General features: G+C 48.7%; 1 protein-coding gene across 1 annotated transcript in view; it reads right to left on the bottom strand.

Moving 5' to 3' along the window:
- GFPT2 (glutamine-fructose-6-phosphate transaminase 2) overlaps positions 1-17,483 on the bottom strand; it is a 40,518-nt gene that overhangs the window by 21,380 nt on the left and 1,655 nt on the right. The window contains exons 2-6 of the mRNA XM_081135501.1: positions 6,245-6,352; positions 5,292-5,390; positions 4,735-4,860; positions 1,209-1,267; positions 426-560 (exon numbers count right to left, since the gene is read on the bottom strand). Of these exons, the coding sequence (XP_080991627.1) occupies positions 426-560; positions 1,209-1,267; positions 4,735-4,860; positions 5,292-5,390; positions 6,245-6,352 (527 nt within the window). The remainder of the gene's footprint in view (positions 1-425; positions 561-1,208; positions 1,268-4,734; positions 4,861-5,291; positions 5,391-6,244; positions 6,353-17,483) is intronic.

The following is a 17,483-nucleotide window of genomic DNA, read 5'->3' as shown; positions in this document are numbered from 1 at the left end:
TCCCACTCAGGAAAGATGCATCTTCCCGGGGACAAATAATTACTTTACTAAAACAGCACAAAAGACTACAGTTCTAAGTTGACATTGGTGAAGTGCATCTAGGTAACTAAGGCACAAACAACTCAACTGAAAAGATGACAGTGTCAACCACCACCACCGAGGTCCTCTGTGCAGCCTGGGGTCATAAGAAGCCACCGTTGGGGGCCAATCAGAGTTTCAGAGGTGTTAACATGAGGCAAGGCACTTCCATTTTGTGTTTACCACTCAAACCTCAGAACTTCTCCAAATATTACAAGGATGTAAATCTTAACGCCAGATGCTGCAGAAGAGCCAACTTGAATTCTCAGGTACTTTGCATAAATTTGCCTAATAAGTGCTTACGAAAAATGCAGGGATGACTTAGACAGGTGGGACTCATAACTCACCAACTGCTGAATGACTCTCTCAACCAGTGTTGAAAATGTGATGTCCTCAAACTCTCTGTTGTCGAACACGTATTTGATCAGCTTGGCGATAGTCTCCGTGTCTGTTTCTGACTCAAACTCATATCCTTTGCTTTCCTGGAATATTAGATTGGCCACAGAGTGTCAGATAATGTCATTGCGAAATGCTGGACTGGCTAGCTCCCCCTCCTCCCTATGACTTGCCCTCAGAGTGACTTAAGGAGAGAACAGGGAAATGTGAAAGGGATGAGAAATGCTTGCCAGAATCACATAGCACAACACCACTGAGTCACTCAGTATTCCCTGAGATCACCCCACCTCAGAAGCTTGTTCCTGCCACGAATCTGGACATTGCAAAATACGAGCCGTGATCAGATGAGTTGAGTCAAATCCACCCACATCCCAGCCAACACCACAACCTTTTCTTCGTTTTAGACACTTGCCATCTGCCTTCCCACCCCACATTCCATTTGGTGTATGAGTCGATAATTTAGTGCAGACGCTCTAATGATAGGAAGTTCGTGTTCTTTTGCTTCTACGACTGTAGCGGCTCTTGTGAATGCGTGTGCCCTGCTCTCTCTTGCAGCAAGATCTGAGGCGGTGGCTGAGCTGGGGCTGAGGTTTGTGTCCAATGTGGTGACGTAGCCAAGAGTGGCTGTCCCTCAGCTTCTGCTTTTGCTTCCGGAGGGGAATGAGCTAGCGGGAAAGTTTCTGGGGAAGACCAATAGCACTTGACTTAGATGTTACCCAGAGGCAGTAGCTTACCAGAAATTTCTTCAGGTCTTTGTAATTTGTGATGATCCCATTGTGAATGACAACGAATTCTGGAAGAAAAGTTTCAAGAGTGAAATGCTATGAAGAAGTGAAGATCAAGTCAGGTGTGAAAGGAAACAATTCAGCAGCTTGAAACTCTGCAGACTTTGCTCCTATAGGGACGTCTGTCAAGCAAATGTCACTTACAGTTACTAGAACTGATGTCTGCTATGACTACAATTTCAACCTGAGGACATACACATTCCTCTTTCAATCAAGAGCACCCACCAGCCTGACCACGGACAGAGCTCTCCTTGTGGTCTACAGTGTCACCAAAAAAGCGTTGCTATTTATGTCGATGGGGCTGGTTAATCCTTCATTACCCAAAAACAATTCCAGGAATTCTCAACCGGTTCAAAGAAGTCACACACTAGTGGTCCACACATATGCTCCTGTTTGACTGCACTGAATTGTAAAAATATTTGAGCTGAAATGTTTTGAGTTTTCATTTAAAAATCCTGCTTTTCTTTTTTTTCTTTTTTAAAAAATATATCTTTATTGATTTCAGAGAGACGAAAGGAGAGGGATAGAGAGATAGAAACATTAATGATGAGAGTCATTGATCGGCTGCAGCCCGCAACCCAGGCCTGTGCCCTGACCGCGAATCGAACCCTGATCTCCTGGATCCTAGGTCGATGCTCAACCTCTGAGCCACACCTGGCCAGGCTAAAAATCCTGCTTTTCTTCTAGGAAAATCCCCAGAAGTTCTGGCACCCCTGGGCTCCCCCCCCACCCCCGTTGTGGCCAGGAGCAGACCTCCACCTCCTGCGCTCCAGCAGCAAACCCACTCCCTTGGGAGGCTCACGTACAGGTGGGGCGGGGAAGATGAGGGCAGTCCCCTTCGTTGCCACTGCACATCTCAATAAATAGCTGAGAAAAAGGTCTAAGGCCGGTCTGAATGTTTTTCTGGACAAGTAGCCCTGCTCCCCCTAGTTAACAGAAAAACTCTTTACTATCCCTGAGATTCAATAATTCCAGCGGCATGTGTCTACAAGTTGGGTGTTTGTCATAAATATTGACTATTAGTCAGTGGACATTTGGGTCTCCAGCTCAAGTTTTTCTCAGTACAGGACAGATTTTTCCTGTTACATCTTTTAAAACTTTTTGCTTTATTCCTTTTCTTTATTTTTACCATAACTTCCTCTATATATTTTTACAACATATTGTTTACTTTTGTGTGGTCACATAAAAAATGAGATGGCTCGAATAAAAATGAAAAAAAGCCATTTCCAGCAGGTGTGCTAGCCCAGCTTACCTGTGTTACAGCTTTGGTGTGTTTACCGCTCCACTTGTTCTGGTCCCTCTTGGGGACACCAGTTATCCAACTGTTGGACCTCTACTGTATGAACTGCTCCCATAGCCAACTGCTTTCATGTCTACTGTGACATTATTTCTTACACCATTTTCTTAACTTTTCTTTCACCTTAGTCTACTGTCTTCTCTGCATTAATTTGTTTCCTAGAATCCATGTTTTTACTATAAAAACTCCTCAGTGTAATTTTCTTGTGCAATGTCGTTGCTGGGTGTAAGCCTTCCTTAAAAGTATGCTTTCCAGCTATCACTGTTGAGTTGCTAAAGAAATTTTATGAATCTTTTCTTACCTCCCATGTTATTTTATTTTTAATTACTCATCCTGAGTCAGGGCAGGCATTTCCAAGTCCTGGGAGCCTCCCTGCTCTGCGTACACAGAATCACCATCTGCGCTGAAGCAGGGGTTCGCCTTATCACCTGGGTGAGCAGGGGGCTGTGGCTGGCGTATTATCTCGGGGCACATGAGCCTGGTACAGTGTTTCCTCGCCAATACTGCTGCTCCAGGGATCAGCCCTGTGCCTGGCTCAGGGTTAGGCTGGGTATATGTTCTAGGTCCACAGCACCATGGGGTCTACTGTCTCCCTCCTGGGTGTAGGGTGCCTGCCCCAGTAGTGGGACACTCTGTGGTCCAGGGCAGGGACCAGATCCAGGGAAAAATCCCCAGCAAAACCCTCACTACCTGAGACCCTGGCCACATGGACACATAGGCAGCCTGGCCCCTGCGCTACCTCCAGCTGCTCTGACGAGAGGGGTGCATGAGGCCTTTCTTTCCAAGTCGGCAGGGTGAGCTGCCTTTGGAAACTGCAGTGTCCACAGGGGCAAAGGAAATGAGATGGGAGGTGCAGTTGTCTTCTGCAGCCCGACTTCCAGGAGGATTAGGGGAGTGAGCCCTGTTGAATGCTTAGCCAAGTGCCTGCTAATAAGCACCCCGGACCTCGTGTGATGCGTCTGATCCTTACCCTGATACAGGGCTTGGCACTGTGCCAGATGTCTTGGAGTGGGGTCCCAGCTCACTCTAAAGATCATTCTCTCTACTGGACACCCCCTCCCATCATGCCCCATTGGGAGTCTTTAGGGCTCCTGACCTGACCAGGCCCAACCCAGAGTGGGGACCCACATGAGGACCCAGACGATGTCTCAGGACCTTGCCTGGAGCCGTGGGAAGAATCAAGGGCTATGCTCTCTCTCCATCTCACATGCCTACTGTGTCTTATTGCAGGGGTACCAATGACCCTGGAGCTGACCACAGAGCCCCCAAGGACTGCCACTAGGAGCCCCAGACCTATCAGTTCACCTCCATGAAAGGGCTTGGGGCATGATTAAGGATCATGAGGGCATGGAGAATTGTCCTGGGGGTCCAGGCAAGCGAGGAGGACCCATGAGCTGAGGCTGGCACACAGCAGCAGCTAAGAGAACTGGGGAGCCTGCAGCCCACCAAAGAGGGCTTGGTGCTCCTGGGACTGCAGTGAGCAGTGACCAAGTCCCTGCTCTGTGACCGTGACCTGCTGTCAGTGGAGGGCCAAGACACTGTGAGCTCAGTTACCATACCTTCCACTCTGTCAAGGGATGCCAGGTGCCTAGATTTTTACACACAATCATTCTCATTTTTTAAAAACACAAAGCAAGCTGAGTTGAGGGCTCTGCTGCTGGGAGGAGCTCTTGGGCTGCCAGTGGCAGCCTCTGCTTCTTCAAATCTCAAGCCCTCAGTTGCCGAGGCCTCACTGCAGGGGCCAGTTTAGAGCAGGCACCTCATTCTCAGTTCACCAAGGTCAGCCCTGCTCCCCTGCCCTTGCCCAAGACCACTCTCTTCTGAGGCAGGGTGGGTTTAGGGATGGAACACTATCTTTTCCTCAGGTGCCCAGACCTCCAGAACACCTCAGCCCCTTGTTTTGGAACAGCGTCTAGGCCCTTCACCCCCTTATGCTGCCAAGTTCCCGCCGGCTGGTTTCCCAAGAGGCAGGAGTACTCTCAGGAAGTGTCTTCATTTTCCTCTGGATGCCCCGGAGCCAGGGTAAATCTACCTCCTGTCTGGGGCCAGTGCCACCAGTCTGGATCGTCAGAGATGACAGGGTGGCTGAGAAACCCATTGGTGGTGGGTGTGGATCCACCTGTCACAGTCTGGGCCAGGCAGAACCCTCGAGACAGAAAGCAAGGCCTCGGTACATACCATTGTCTTTGTCTGATCGCTGTGGGTGGCTGTTGACAGCACTGGGAGCCCCATGGGTGGCCCAGCGCGTGTGTGCAATGCCAAAGTGGGTCTCAAATTCCACCTCTAAGTCCATGCTGTCTTGCTCTAGATGAAAGAAAAATCCATTGGCCACACTTACAAAATAAGCATTGACACAGTACTGATATGTCGAGGTGGCATCACTACATGGAGACACATCAGCACACCCCACCAGCGACCGCAAGGCACCCTCACGTCCTCCTGGGGTTTCTGCCAGACCCCTGCTGTTGTTTACTTAATGCTTATCAGTAACCTAACTCACTTAACTGAAATAAACTTACTTTAAAAAGAAAATTATATATCACTACTACAGGTGGAAAAGCAATATCACTTGCCAGAAAAATTAAAATACATAAGTACTGAATATTTAAAAATACATTTCTTCATGCACCTCGCTCAGAAAAGTCAGCATTTTTAGTTTCAAATACCGCTGGATAAAAGATTTCCAAGTGACCCATGGTGCGCTTATTGCTCTGACCCGGTGTGTTTCCACTTACTGTAAAGTTCTTCGTCAAGAGCCTTGACATTTCCCCTTTTCTTGACCAGCTGGATATGTCTTTCTTTGACTTCGTTATTATTTCCATCAATTGCCACACCTGCAGGTGAACATGATTTTCTGTATTGGAATTTAAGGTTTGTCTCATGTGCTTTGTTACAGGGTGAAGGCTGCACAATTTATTAGCTCTTGCTCCCCAGGCGTCACCTAACTGACCTGGAAAGAGGGGGCTGTGACTGTGGTGACGCTCATCAGCCAGCAGGGAATGTGTGCCCGACCCACAGCCACGGAGGGCGGTGGGCACACTTAGGGCATTCATTTTGCCATGGGCTCTGCATCCTCCTGCTTTAGGTGGTACCTCTACGGTCAGTGTCCCCTCACTCTTTCACCTGCCTTGCCTTCTGTTAAGCACTGATAGGGATGTCAAATGATCTGGCCCTTCCTTTCTCCTACAGCGGCTTAATTAAAATGGGAAACAGATGAAATGTCCACCAGGCAGGCAGGTGGAGTAAACTCTGAGACGGAGTCTAGTGGACTGTTGTACAGCCACTTAGAAGATCGTTAGGAATTTAGGATAATGGAAAATGCTCGGATAAGTGAAAAAAATATAAAAGTACAAAATTCTATAATCACGATTAGGTGAAAACAAAAATGTCTACGCACTTCCACAGTCCACCCTCACCCCCAGACCACCCCAACAATGACTGGAGGGGGGACACAAGAACCCTCACACCCTTGGCCTTGCCAGTCCACCAAGGAGAAGTTTCCTATGGACTGCTTGCAGGAGATGAAGCTTTCACTGCAGCAATGCTCATAATAGCAAAGATCAGCAAAACCACCCAACCAGCCACGAATACAGATTTCTTTTACTCTTGTTTCCACTTTTGACTTTCTATAGTTTTCAAATGTAATAAACAGCGTTACGTTTCTATGGCAGAAGCCTGCAGGACCTACCTGCCGAGTCGTAGCCTCTGTACTCCAGCCGCTGCAGGCCCTTGATGAGGGTTTCAAAAATCTCCTTCCTGGTGCGGGGCACTCTGTAGTTCATGTAGGCAAAGATTCCTGTTAAAAGAGGGGGACACTGCACTTTTAATAAACACTGGGTTCATGCTGAGAACACGGTCTGGGCATGCAGACACCGACGGCAGTGCGGGAGGCATCCAGGCTGCGCAGAGGAAGAGCCACGCTCCCCTCCTGCTCCTGGGAGGGCATCGCAGGCATCCCTTCCTCTGTGACAAAAGACTCAGGCAGCAGGTGAAGGGCCCTCACACCCTTGGCCTTGACATTCCACCGAGGAAAAGTTTCCCATGGGCATGCTTGCAAGAGATGAGGCTTTCACTGCCGCAATGCTTATAATAGCAAAGATCAGCAAAACCACCCAACCAGTCACGGACGTCTGGGAGTCCCCACCTACGAGGACTCTGACTGGCACTAAATACACCTGGGAAGAGTGATCCGGAGGTCAGAGAAGCCTCCGGCAGCAGATGAGAATGGGCACTGTGGCCTCTGCTCTGCTTCCCACTCAGCCCTGCTGCTTGGATCAATAAGCATCACTTTACAATAGCAGAAATAAAACCATCTCTAGACCCCTAGAGAATTCTTATCTTTAGGGAAGGCCAAGAAGATTCTGTTTGGCTTTATTTTCAGTATTCATATTGCAAAACAGTACTGTCCTCTGTAGGCAGTACAAGTTGTCATGCTGGTTCTTTCCTCCCCCTCCACTCACCCCCCTGCTTGAGACCACAGACTCTGGGTCTGTCTCTGTCTTGCCCTGTGAACGCCCAGTCCAATCATCCCTCTGTCCTTGCATTCCCCCTGCTCTCCTCAAAGCTCAGCTCCAGCCCCACCTCCCAGGGAGGCTTGTCAAGGCCCCGGCTCTTACACCCACAGGGCCACCCCAGTGCTCTTAAGTCCTGGGACATCTATATCCCCTGACAGGGACACAGGCTGGCATTCCTACCTTTATATTTATCACCGTATTTCAGCAGACAGTCCTTATTCAATAAATGTGGAACACAGCAACCCTGAATCTATATTAATCAGGAAGCAATAGTATGGATCATGAAAAAGTTACTGGGCTTCAGGCATACTTACAGTAACTCATCGCACTGAGAACTCACCACGTGCCAGGCACTGGGCCAAGCATTCCCACACAGATGTCAATCAAAGCTCACAGCAGTCTTAGAGGTCAGACCTGCTATCACCCAGAAGCCTGTGAGGCTGTGACTGGGCAAGAGTCAGGAGCAGAGCCAGAGACCTGACTTCAGGACGTAAATGCTCCCAGCACTGGGCAGTGTTGCCTCGGGATAGGTAGAGTTAAAAAGTTTATTTTCCCAATTTTAATTTTGGGAAAGAAGATACCTATCAAGAAGGGCTTCTGCTGGCTAACTGGAGTCAGAGTAAAAATAAATAAAACGGAGCCTAGCAGCCATTTCCAAACAGGGCCCTCTCATGCAAGGTGCAGTTCAGAGAGAAGTTTCTACCCAACTGCCTGCCTGCACTGTGCTCCTGCCCACGGAGCAGCCCTTATAGAGGCGCTCCTGGGATCCTATTTCAGCCAATAGGACTGGGACTTCCTCCATCCAATCAGAGCTGTGCAGCTAGCTGTATCTGCCATTAGCATCTTCAGCAACCAATCAGAGCAGCTCCATTCTGACCAGTCAGGGCGGTGCTTTTTGAATCATCAAACTGCAAGGGTCTGGGAGTCATCATTTGCATGAGGATGAACCAATCAGGGACCAGCGTGGAGACTTCTGTCTCTATAAGTCCGCTCCCTGATGGCTCCAAGAGGGGCATTGTCCCCTTCCACTGAAGACTGACTTTCCCCAGCTGGAGCTCCAGCAATGCAGGCAGAGCAGAGCAGAGTGGTCTAGCCAGAGGGGCCTTGGCCCAGGGCTGCCTGGCCCCAGGGCCACCTCACAGCCACGCTGTTTCATAACTGAGCTGTAACACTACTGAGCTGGTCCACAGCTTTGCTGTATCACAATTGAGCTGTGTTGCACTGAACAGAATTTCCTTCCTTCACTGCACCCCAAGTTGGGGATTCCTGTTGGCATTGACTTGGTGACAACAAACACTGGTTAACAATTTTTTGTTTTATTTTTTAATTTTCCCAACATTTTTCTGGGATGACAAAGTCTGACCAAGATGAAAAACCTGCCAGATATCTGCACCCCCATGTGCACTGCAGTACTCTTCACAATAGCCAAGGCACCGTGAATGTCCACTGGCGAATGGCTGACTAGAGGAAATGTGTACACACACAGTGGAACACTAGTCAGCCATAAAAAGAGGAAATCCTGCCATCTCTGATAGCATAGGTGAACCGTGAGAGTATTATGCTCAGTGAAACAAGTCAAACAGGGAAAGACAAACACTCTATGATTTCATTCATATGTGGAACCTGAAAAAAGCCAAAGTCATAGAAACAGAGATCAGATTGGTGACTGCCAGAGGTGAGGGTGGGAGGTGGAGGAATTAAGTAAAGGCGGTCAAAAGGTACAGACTTCCAGTTATAAGACAGTTCTGGGGGTGTAACATACAGCATGGTAACTATAGTTAATACTTTATTCTACATTTCCAAGTTGTTGAAAGAGTAGCTCTTAAAAGTTCTCATACTAAGGAAAAAAAATCTCACCTATGTGAGGTGACGAGTGTTAAGTAATCTTAATGCAGTAAAATGCTGTACACCTTAAACCTATACAATGCTATGTCACTTACATCTCAATAAAACCAGAAAAAGTTTTCCAGACATGAACCTCAGAAAGGATAACCTGCCTGAGGGTATCTGAGAGCTGAGCATGATTATACACAAAACCACCTGGAATATCTCCAGTTGTTAAGTTGATTTAATTCAATATGGTATATCTGAATGAATGGCTTACATTTTAATGAAATGTAGGGTCAAATCACATGAACATTTAACTTGCTAAAATCATCTAGACAGTCAAAAATAGGTTAAACAGTGCTAAGCTATTTTGCATTCTTAGGTACTGTACGTTAGTGTACACAGGATATATTTTCACACACCTCTTAAGGTACAGAGTCTATATTTGAAAACATGCACACTATGCTTTCTGAGCAGCTAGACGTTTTCTGCTAAAGTGGCCGAGGGTAATTCTGGCGGTCTATTTTTGCCTCCCTGGCCGACTGGGTTCAGCTGAGGTGCTGAATGTAAGGGCTGTGTGTGACGTTAGGGCGCTTCCCCACCAAAAGTGCCTGCTGGGCATCTCAGGAGCCCAGCCTCTACCCTACACTTCACCCTGAACACAGCTGGGCATGGAATGTATTGACACTCACTTATAAAAAATTCTAATTACCTTTTAATGTAAACATTTAAAAAATGTTAACAGCTTTATTGGGATATAGGTAGTGTACCATACTGGTTTCTTATTTAAAGTGCAAAATGCTATGGTTTTTAGTATATTCACAGAGTTGTACAACTATCACCACAATCAATGTTTAGGTGAAATTTTTCATAACAACTTTTCTTCAAAAATTCAGAATGTCCCTGTGGGGACATGATTCCAGTCACCTGTAAAGACCACCTAACTCTGGGAGATGGCCATGTGAAGGGGGGAGCAACTCAGATAATTCCTAAAGTGTTTTAAGTTATGAATTGTTGCTGGTCTCCTGGAAATTGCTCTAGAATCACACTCGCACCTCAGGAAGGGGAGCTGACAGGCACTGCAGATGGCACAAAAGCCCATATACCAACCCCGGGAAGGCTTTACCTCTGAGATGCTCTCACAGAGTGCTGTGGCACTGAGCTCCAGTCCTCTCCGAAATGCCCTGCTTCTGGACCACACTTTCCTCTGAACTCATGCCAGGAATGTATGTTCTTCAAGGGGGCTCTGGCCCTCAGATCCAGAACAGCCTCCTTGGTGGGGGTGGGGGCTGCCACCACAACCCCCCCCAACCATGGGCTGGGACAGTTAAATGTCCCTGTCCTCAGGATCAACAGCTGTGTCCACACCCAACCAGGAGGCTCGGCAGCCACGAGGGCACCATTTGGGAGATTACTATGGTGAGGGGGCTGCCAAGGACTGGTTTTCAAGGTCTTTGCACAAGGAGGCATAAACCTAATTTTCAACATCTACTCAGCAAGTGCTTTCACTAAGCACGGCCCCTCTCCCCTCGCAGCTCACCCTCTTGGCTATCCCTGCATTCTACTGAGACGAAGGGAATAAACCAGCGTTCACACCATGCTCTTGCTGTTTTTAAAAATAATGAAATAAAAGAAAGCTGACTCCCAGGAATTTCTCGGAGCTACTCACATGGGCATTCCCTGCTGGAATCCCTTCCCTCCATGATAAAAGCTAAGATGAGAACCCATTTTTTACCTATGAGATCAGTAAAGATCAGTTCGACAGTAAGTGAGCTCTTGAATTTGTACACCCTCTGGGGAAGGCATTTGGCAATCTCTCAAAATTAAAAGGTGCACATCTGTTGGCCAGAGCTGCTGTACTTCTAGGACTGTCTCTGCAGAGACACCAGGGCGCTCCCATGAAGGTAGCTGCTCGGTGCTGTGTGTGGTAGCTGAAGACTGGGGATAGCAGGATGCCTGGCAGGGACCAGGTTTAGTGACAGTGCACCCACAGGCAGGGCCACCGTGGAGCCACGGGCAGGCAGAACCTCCACAGGAGCAAGGTGAAGCAGTCTACTCTCTCAGAAAACAAGCTGCCTCTCCAAGATGTGTCAAGGGGGGAACACAGATTGTAGAACATGCATGAATTATACAGGGGTGAAGAGATGCATACAGTATTTCCGGAAGGGCACCCAAGATGCAGGGCCAGTGGCTGCCTCCAAGGAGGGCGCTGGACGTAGGGCAGAAGCTCCCTTCCACCGCGTGTGTGCTCTTCGGGCAGATACTTCAGCTCACGCCTGTGTGAACTGGTTTAGCATATGCCGCTCTGTGAGTGGTGGGTACAGGCTGGTCATCCAGCCCACTCTGACTTCACTGACTTAACTGTGGCTCCCAGCCCCTCTCACCCGGAGGACGACAGCCACACCAAAGGAGAGAGTCCAGTCTGAGTGCACCTTCCAGCGAGTGAAAGGACAAGCCCAGGGTCCCCACCTGCGGGTTGATACCTGCAGCCTGCGCCAAATACCATTTTCAAATGCCAGCTTGCCCCTGCTTTCTGTGGCCTGGAGCACGTCACTGAACACCCCATGGAGCCTCGGCAGAGCCCTGAGGACAGTCAGTATAGTAAGTGGCCTGCTGCACAGTAAGAGTTCTGTAAGGAGCAGGCCAGGAGCTTCCCCTCCTGGGAGCGTGAGGTCAACTGCAGATCCATGGGGGCGTACTGGTAAGCCCTGAAGAAATAATCATACACTAAAACTCAGGGGGAAACAGAACCATTTACAGTATTTCTTCTTGGCTTTCTACTTGGGGAAATGGTGCTTAAACAAGTGGGTGATTTGGCTGCAGCTTGGTCAAGATTTAATTCATCCCCCAAACATTTCTCTGGCCCATGAAGGCCTCATCACCGTGCTGGGAGTTTTGAGGTGGAGGGGACATCACAAAGGTGAGTGGAGAGAGGACATGATGCCCAGGAACCTAACCCCTCAGGGGATTTGCAGGCAGAGGGCTGGGGGCTGAGGGGTGGGAAGGGGCAGAGCTCCTGGGCTGGCTCTATGCACAGGCGGCCCCAACTCATTCTGCGGGTGTTAGCTGACTGGTCACTCACCCACTGGCCTTCGCCACTCCCCCCTTTAAAAAGCCACCTGACCCTGTTTATTGCCTACATAGCACTTGCTTCTTTGTCTTTCGTCTGACTTCCCACCGGACTGTAACCTTTGTGACAATGGAACACATCTCTTTTTCATTGCCGTATCCCCATACCCTAGTGCAGAACCTGGCACATTTTAGGTGCTCAATAACCATGTGTTGAAGAAATGAATGAATAAATAAATGGGTGTGGGGCGATCAGAGAAAGTGGCCTTTGAGCTGGGCCTGAGACAGCCACCTTCAGCTGTGCACAGTGGATCTGCTCTCTGAAACCTCAGGGTAAGTATGAGACAGAAAGGCAGGGGAGGTGGGTAGTGCTGAGCTCGGGTCCCTGAGGGTCAGCCCCTTTCACAAGGGCAGTGTGGCATTGCCAGTGTCCAGAGGTCACCCCAAGACTCTCAAGTACAGGTTTATGTCCCCAAACTAGCCCCATCCCTGCTGTCATATACTGTGATGACCCCAGGACCAGAGTGAGGAGACCATTGTAAATTGATCCCTGGAAGAACCCCAGAACTCTGCTTGAGGAGGGCGCTGGGTAAACCATCACTGCCAGCATTCCCGGGGGCTCCCACAGGCCAATACTTCCAGCACCTACCTCATCTGACCCTCACAACGCCCATGCTGAGTCTGTGACTCCCAGGACAGACAGGGCATGGGTGGCCCCAAGGCCAAAAACTTAAGTCATTCTCAGCCAGGTCCATCTGATTGCAGGCTACTCATCACTGCTGCCCCCCCAAATCAGCTTTTAAAACCTGTATTAGAATCCTACCCCAAGGGGTGAGAAACAGCTGGCAAAGGAGACCTGACTTGTGAGAAGGTGCCCACCAGGCTTCTATGGACAGACCTCTGAACTCTCCTGATCAGGTTCAGGCCATGTTGACATACCTACCCTGGTCCTTGGGCACATCCCCCTAGGCACACGCCCCCACTCCCCCCCGACCATGGGACACTCCTGCTTCTGATTCCACCTTTCCCTTCCCACAGGGCCGGCAACCACAGCAAGGCTGGCTCCCATTACATCCCTCCGAGGGCACCTCAATCTCCAAGTGACATATGACAATGACCACATCAGAAGGATGCTTGGCCAGAACCAGAAATGCTGAACTCCTGGAATCTTCTCTACAGCCCCTGAAGTGCTGAGGATGCCATGGGGAGAAAAGTTATTTGGGGCCCGAGGGATGAAGGAAGAGGTCAAGTTCACAGGGGGCTGGCTGGGGTCCGCATTTTGATTCTGTGGCTGTAGTTTTGAAAACAACTCTCCATCTCTCTGAGCGTCAGCTATTAGTAAAGCATTGCCCCCACTGAGCTTGAGAGTGGACAGTCCCAGGTAGAGGGCCAGCCTGTGCCACACCCAGGACAGGGGCTCCATTGTGGGTGCTATGTCACCGCCCAGCCAGGCGGGGACCCTCCCCAGACAAAGAGCACACTTTCCACCACCATCCAAGGCTTCTCAGAATTGAAGTGTCTAAGCTTTTTAGTCCATGAGCCAAGTCTAATTAGATACTATTCTAAGTCTCAAATTGGATTAGTTGTTGCCCAGACAGCGGGCATGGCCAGTTGGATTGCTGCCTCAGAAAATTCCTGAGTGTCTGTGTATCTGTGTGTGTGAGTGTGAGGGTGTGTATCTGTGTGTGAGAGTATGTGTGTGTGGCATGCTGGGGGAAGTGGGGCTGTCTACTCTTCTGTGTGAGGTCGCCAGGAAAGGGAGGTCACTGGGCCCACAGCAAGGGCTGCAGAGGAGGCTGTAGGCTCTCCGCATGACCAGTCCTCACTCACATAGACTGGGGACTGCCACTTTCTTCAGGAAGTGGGGACAAGTCCTGCTGCATCACCTCAAAGGGAAAGCAAAGGTCCCACAGTGCGGGGGGGGGGGGGGCTCACACACTAGCTCAGGTCAGGAGGGGGTTGGCCTCTCTGGGGACAACCGTGAGCTGCCTCAGGCCTTCTTGGGCCTCCAAGAGTTAAAGTTAGGTCCCACTGGAATCCCTGAGATAACAGGAGACTCCTTCCTGCAGTGAGCATGGGCAAGGCATTTCTATTTTTAATAAAAAAGCTCTTGGTGTCCTAATCAAGTTAGGAATTCACCAGCACCAAAGGGCAAGCAACATAAACTTTAAATTGTAAAGAAAAAATAGAAGTCTTGCTTAAATTGCCAAAATTTGGTTATTAAAAAAAAAAGCCAGACTTTATTTTCAGTGAGAGAAATACTTCTGTTGAAAATGAGAAAGAGGCAGGTGACCAAATTGCTTAACTGTCTCTGCACTGAATTAATCTTCAGACTTTCCCCCCAAAAGTGTTTATAACCTCATTAATCTCCCTTTATAAGTGTACTTTACCAAATATAAAAATAATCCTTCAATTTAAAAGCACTGTTTACTAATGCTGTATCACAAAATTTCCAGAAGGCTTCTCAGAACTTGGGAACCCCTGATAAATAAGACTGACTAATGCAGGAATGGCATGAGTGCCTGGTCAGGAGAAGGGTGGCTGCCAGGTTGAGCCCCTGCTCTGAGAGTGCCCACGAGTCCCATCTTTCAGGTGGCAGCAAGAGAGAGCTGTTAGAACTGGCTGTTAGAGAGCCAACTGTGCACATCTCTTCCCAGCTCCATGCTCAGGAACCTCACACTGATGACCTGAAATTAGCCATGGCGACAGTGTTTTCACTATAGAAATTGGCAAACTGGAGAGCCAGTTGTTAAGCGTTTATCTGTCCATCACTGAGTAGTGGGCTCTCAAGGCTCCTATGGCTTAAGAGACCTGACTCCAGTGTCTGTGCCCCATCAACTCCAGCCCAGTCCCTCCTGAGACATTCATCCACAAACTGAACAGGGAGGAAAGGAGTGTCAAATATGACAGGGCCCTGAGAGCTGGAAGAAGTTTGGGACAAAAGGGTGAGCTCTCCTCTGAGTCACATCATCTCCCTGGACTACTGTTTCCTCAGCTGAGCCCGGAGGCGAGCCCCTGTGAGTCCCTGACAAGCTCTCCTAAAGACTGCTATGCAAGCAAACAGACCGTGTGTGGGTGTCCTGGCCCCTCTTGAATCCGGGCAATAAAACCATGCTTGCTTTTTGCAGGGAAGAGATGAGTGGGAAGGGTACGTACTTGTGTGAAGGGAGAGATGCAGGGACAGCCATATTTGTACAGCACAGGGACTGAAAACTATTTGGTCAAACTGGGCATGTTGCACCATGCCAGTGAAGGATGGGGTGTTTAACAGATGTCTAGGTTCACTTTCTGACTACGGTGGGTCCAGTCTGGGATTGCTGGGCCCACGGGGCTTGGGTGTGTGGGATGGGGGGCGAATGCTGGCAATGTCCTTGTGGCCATGGCATGAGCATCTGAGGTTGGCAGCACTGGACTATTCTTGGGGAAGGCACCTGAAAGCAAGAACCCAACTGTCTCAGGATGATTAATGGCCTCCAAAGATATCAGGTCCCAATTGCTAGAATTTCTATATGGAATCCTCATATTAAAAAAGGTCTTTATAGATGCGATTAAGTTAAGGATCTTGAGATATAAGATTATCCTGAATTATCTGGGTAGGCCCTAAATGCAGTCATCAGAGTCCTTATAAGAGGGAGATTCAGCTGGGAGAGGAGGAGGTGATGTGACCACAGAGGCAGAGACTGGAGTAACCACAAGCCAAGGAAAGCTGGCAGCCACCAGAAGCCAGAAGGGGTGAGGAACAGATTCTCCCCTAAGGCCTCCAAAGGAAGTAGAACCCTACTAACAGCCTGATTTTGGCCCAGTAAACCTGATTTCTGAACTTCTAGTCTCCAGATCTGTGAGAAAATAAATTTATGTTGTTTGAAACCAGCAGGTTTGTGGTAATTTGTTACAGCAGCCAGAAGACACTAATATACTAAGCAAGGCAAAAGATGATGAATTCAAGGTTCCTTTTAGCAAAAGCTAGGAATTCTCCAATTCTCCATAACCAATTCTTTTTTTTGGTCTTTTTTTAAAATTTGGTCTTTTTTTCTCAGCAGTGAAGGACAGGCAAGATTTAAGAATTCATGGATAGGAAGTGCAATCCTTACAGTCAGCTCCCCATGCATGCATGCTCCATGCTGACACACCCTTGCATCTGCTATGCCCTCAGCTCCTTCTCTCTGCAGAACTCATACTTGAGGCCAGGACCTTGAGGCACTGTCCTAGGTACCCCCTCTCTTCCTGGGCTAGTCAGTGCGTCCTTGTACTGGGGTCCGAAGTTCAGACTGCATGGGCACCAACAACTGGGTGAAGGCTGGGAAAACTGAGGAGCTTGCATCCCTCATCCTAGAGACCACTGTGCACTATTCAGAAATATGGACTCACGGTTGCTCATCTCTGAATTTTTTCAAGAGAAGTCGAAAATTCCACCTACTTATGTGAAAGCTCCCCAATTTTATAATTGGGTAACTAATTTAAAGAATAAAGTGTAAATCCTGTGCACAAAATAGAGAGATATCTGCCTGCTGGTTTGCCACAGGCCTGCCAGGCTGCAGCTTGTGCCGAGGTCTGTCTTCTGTATTGCCATTTATCTCAGAAGTTATCTGGTCCCTGGTCAGTGATCTGCCTCTGGACTGCCCCTCCAACTACCTACCCCTTATCCAAGGGGAAGATCATGCCCACGTGGCCTCAGGACCTGGAAAACACAGGGTCTTAGCCACTAGAGGCTGAGTGAAGGAAGGGAGAGGGAAAGGAAGGAGGTAGGGAGGAACTATAGTAACCTATCTATTGGCACAAAGTAAGCAAAATTCCAGCAACTCTCAGATGTCAACAAAACCACCCATGAGTACCTACGTGCCATTTAGCTAAAGGCTTAGTGCACTGAAACTTTGAGCATCCACTTAGTGTGTGTGTGGGGGATCAACTAGTATTGGGTCCAGCTTTCTGTGGGAGAAGCAGTGAAGACAAGGGAGAACCAGGGCCAGTCCGAGCATGGTCATCAGCACCTGACAAAGAGAGGCCATCGGTGGAATCCCTGCTGACCTCAGCTGACCCTAGTGATGGCAGATCTCAGCAGGGCCGCAGCCAGCCCAGAGAAAAGACTTCAAACAACTGCTCAGACACGGGTGTGCACAGACCTCTCTGGACCTCAATTTCCCCAAATGTAAAGTAAAGAGGGTAAGTGGTTCATGCCAGGTGCATCTTCGCAATTTCTGCCATATCCTTGTACCAAATGTACAAACATTTCTTTAATGTTTTTCTGTAAAATTGACTATATTTTTGAAAACTTAAAACGAATTCATTACAAAACAACTGTAAAAGGAAAACCAGTATCATGTGCCATACATACACAGACCATAATCCAAAGAAACCAGACCAGTATGTTCAATTCTAGCCAGCTGTTGCTGTGAGCTCTGAGCAGGGAGCTTCCTCTGTGCTTGGCAAGTGTCAGAAAGATGTAAAAGACACATGAGCCCCAGCTGAGACTTTCTCCTGGCTACTGGAAAAGGAAATAACTTTCTCATGTGGGAATTC

The sequence above is a fragment of the Miniopterus schreibersii genome (assembly GCF_964146895.1).
Source record: "Miniopterus schreibersii genome assembly, chromosome: 4".
In the NCBI taxonomy this organism is placed as follows: Eukaryota; Metazoa; Chordata; class Mammalia; order Chiroptera; family Miniopteridae; genus Miniopterus; species Miniopterus schreibersii.
This window is presented reverse-complemented; position numbering and strand designations above follow the sequence as displayed.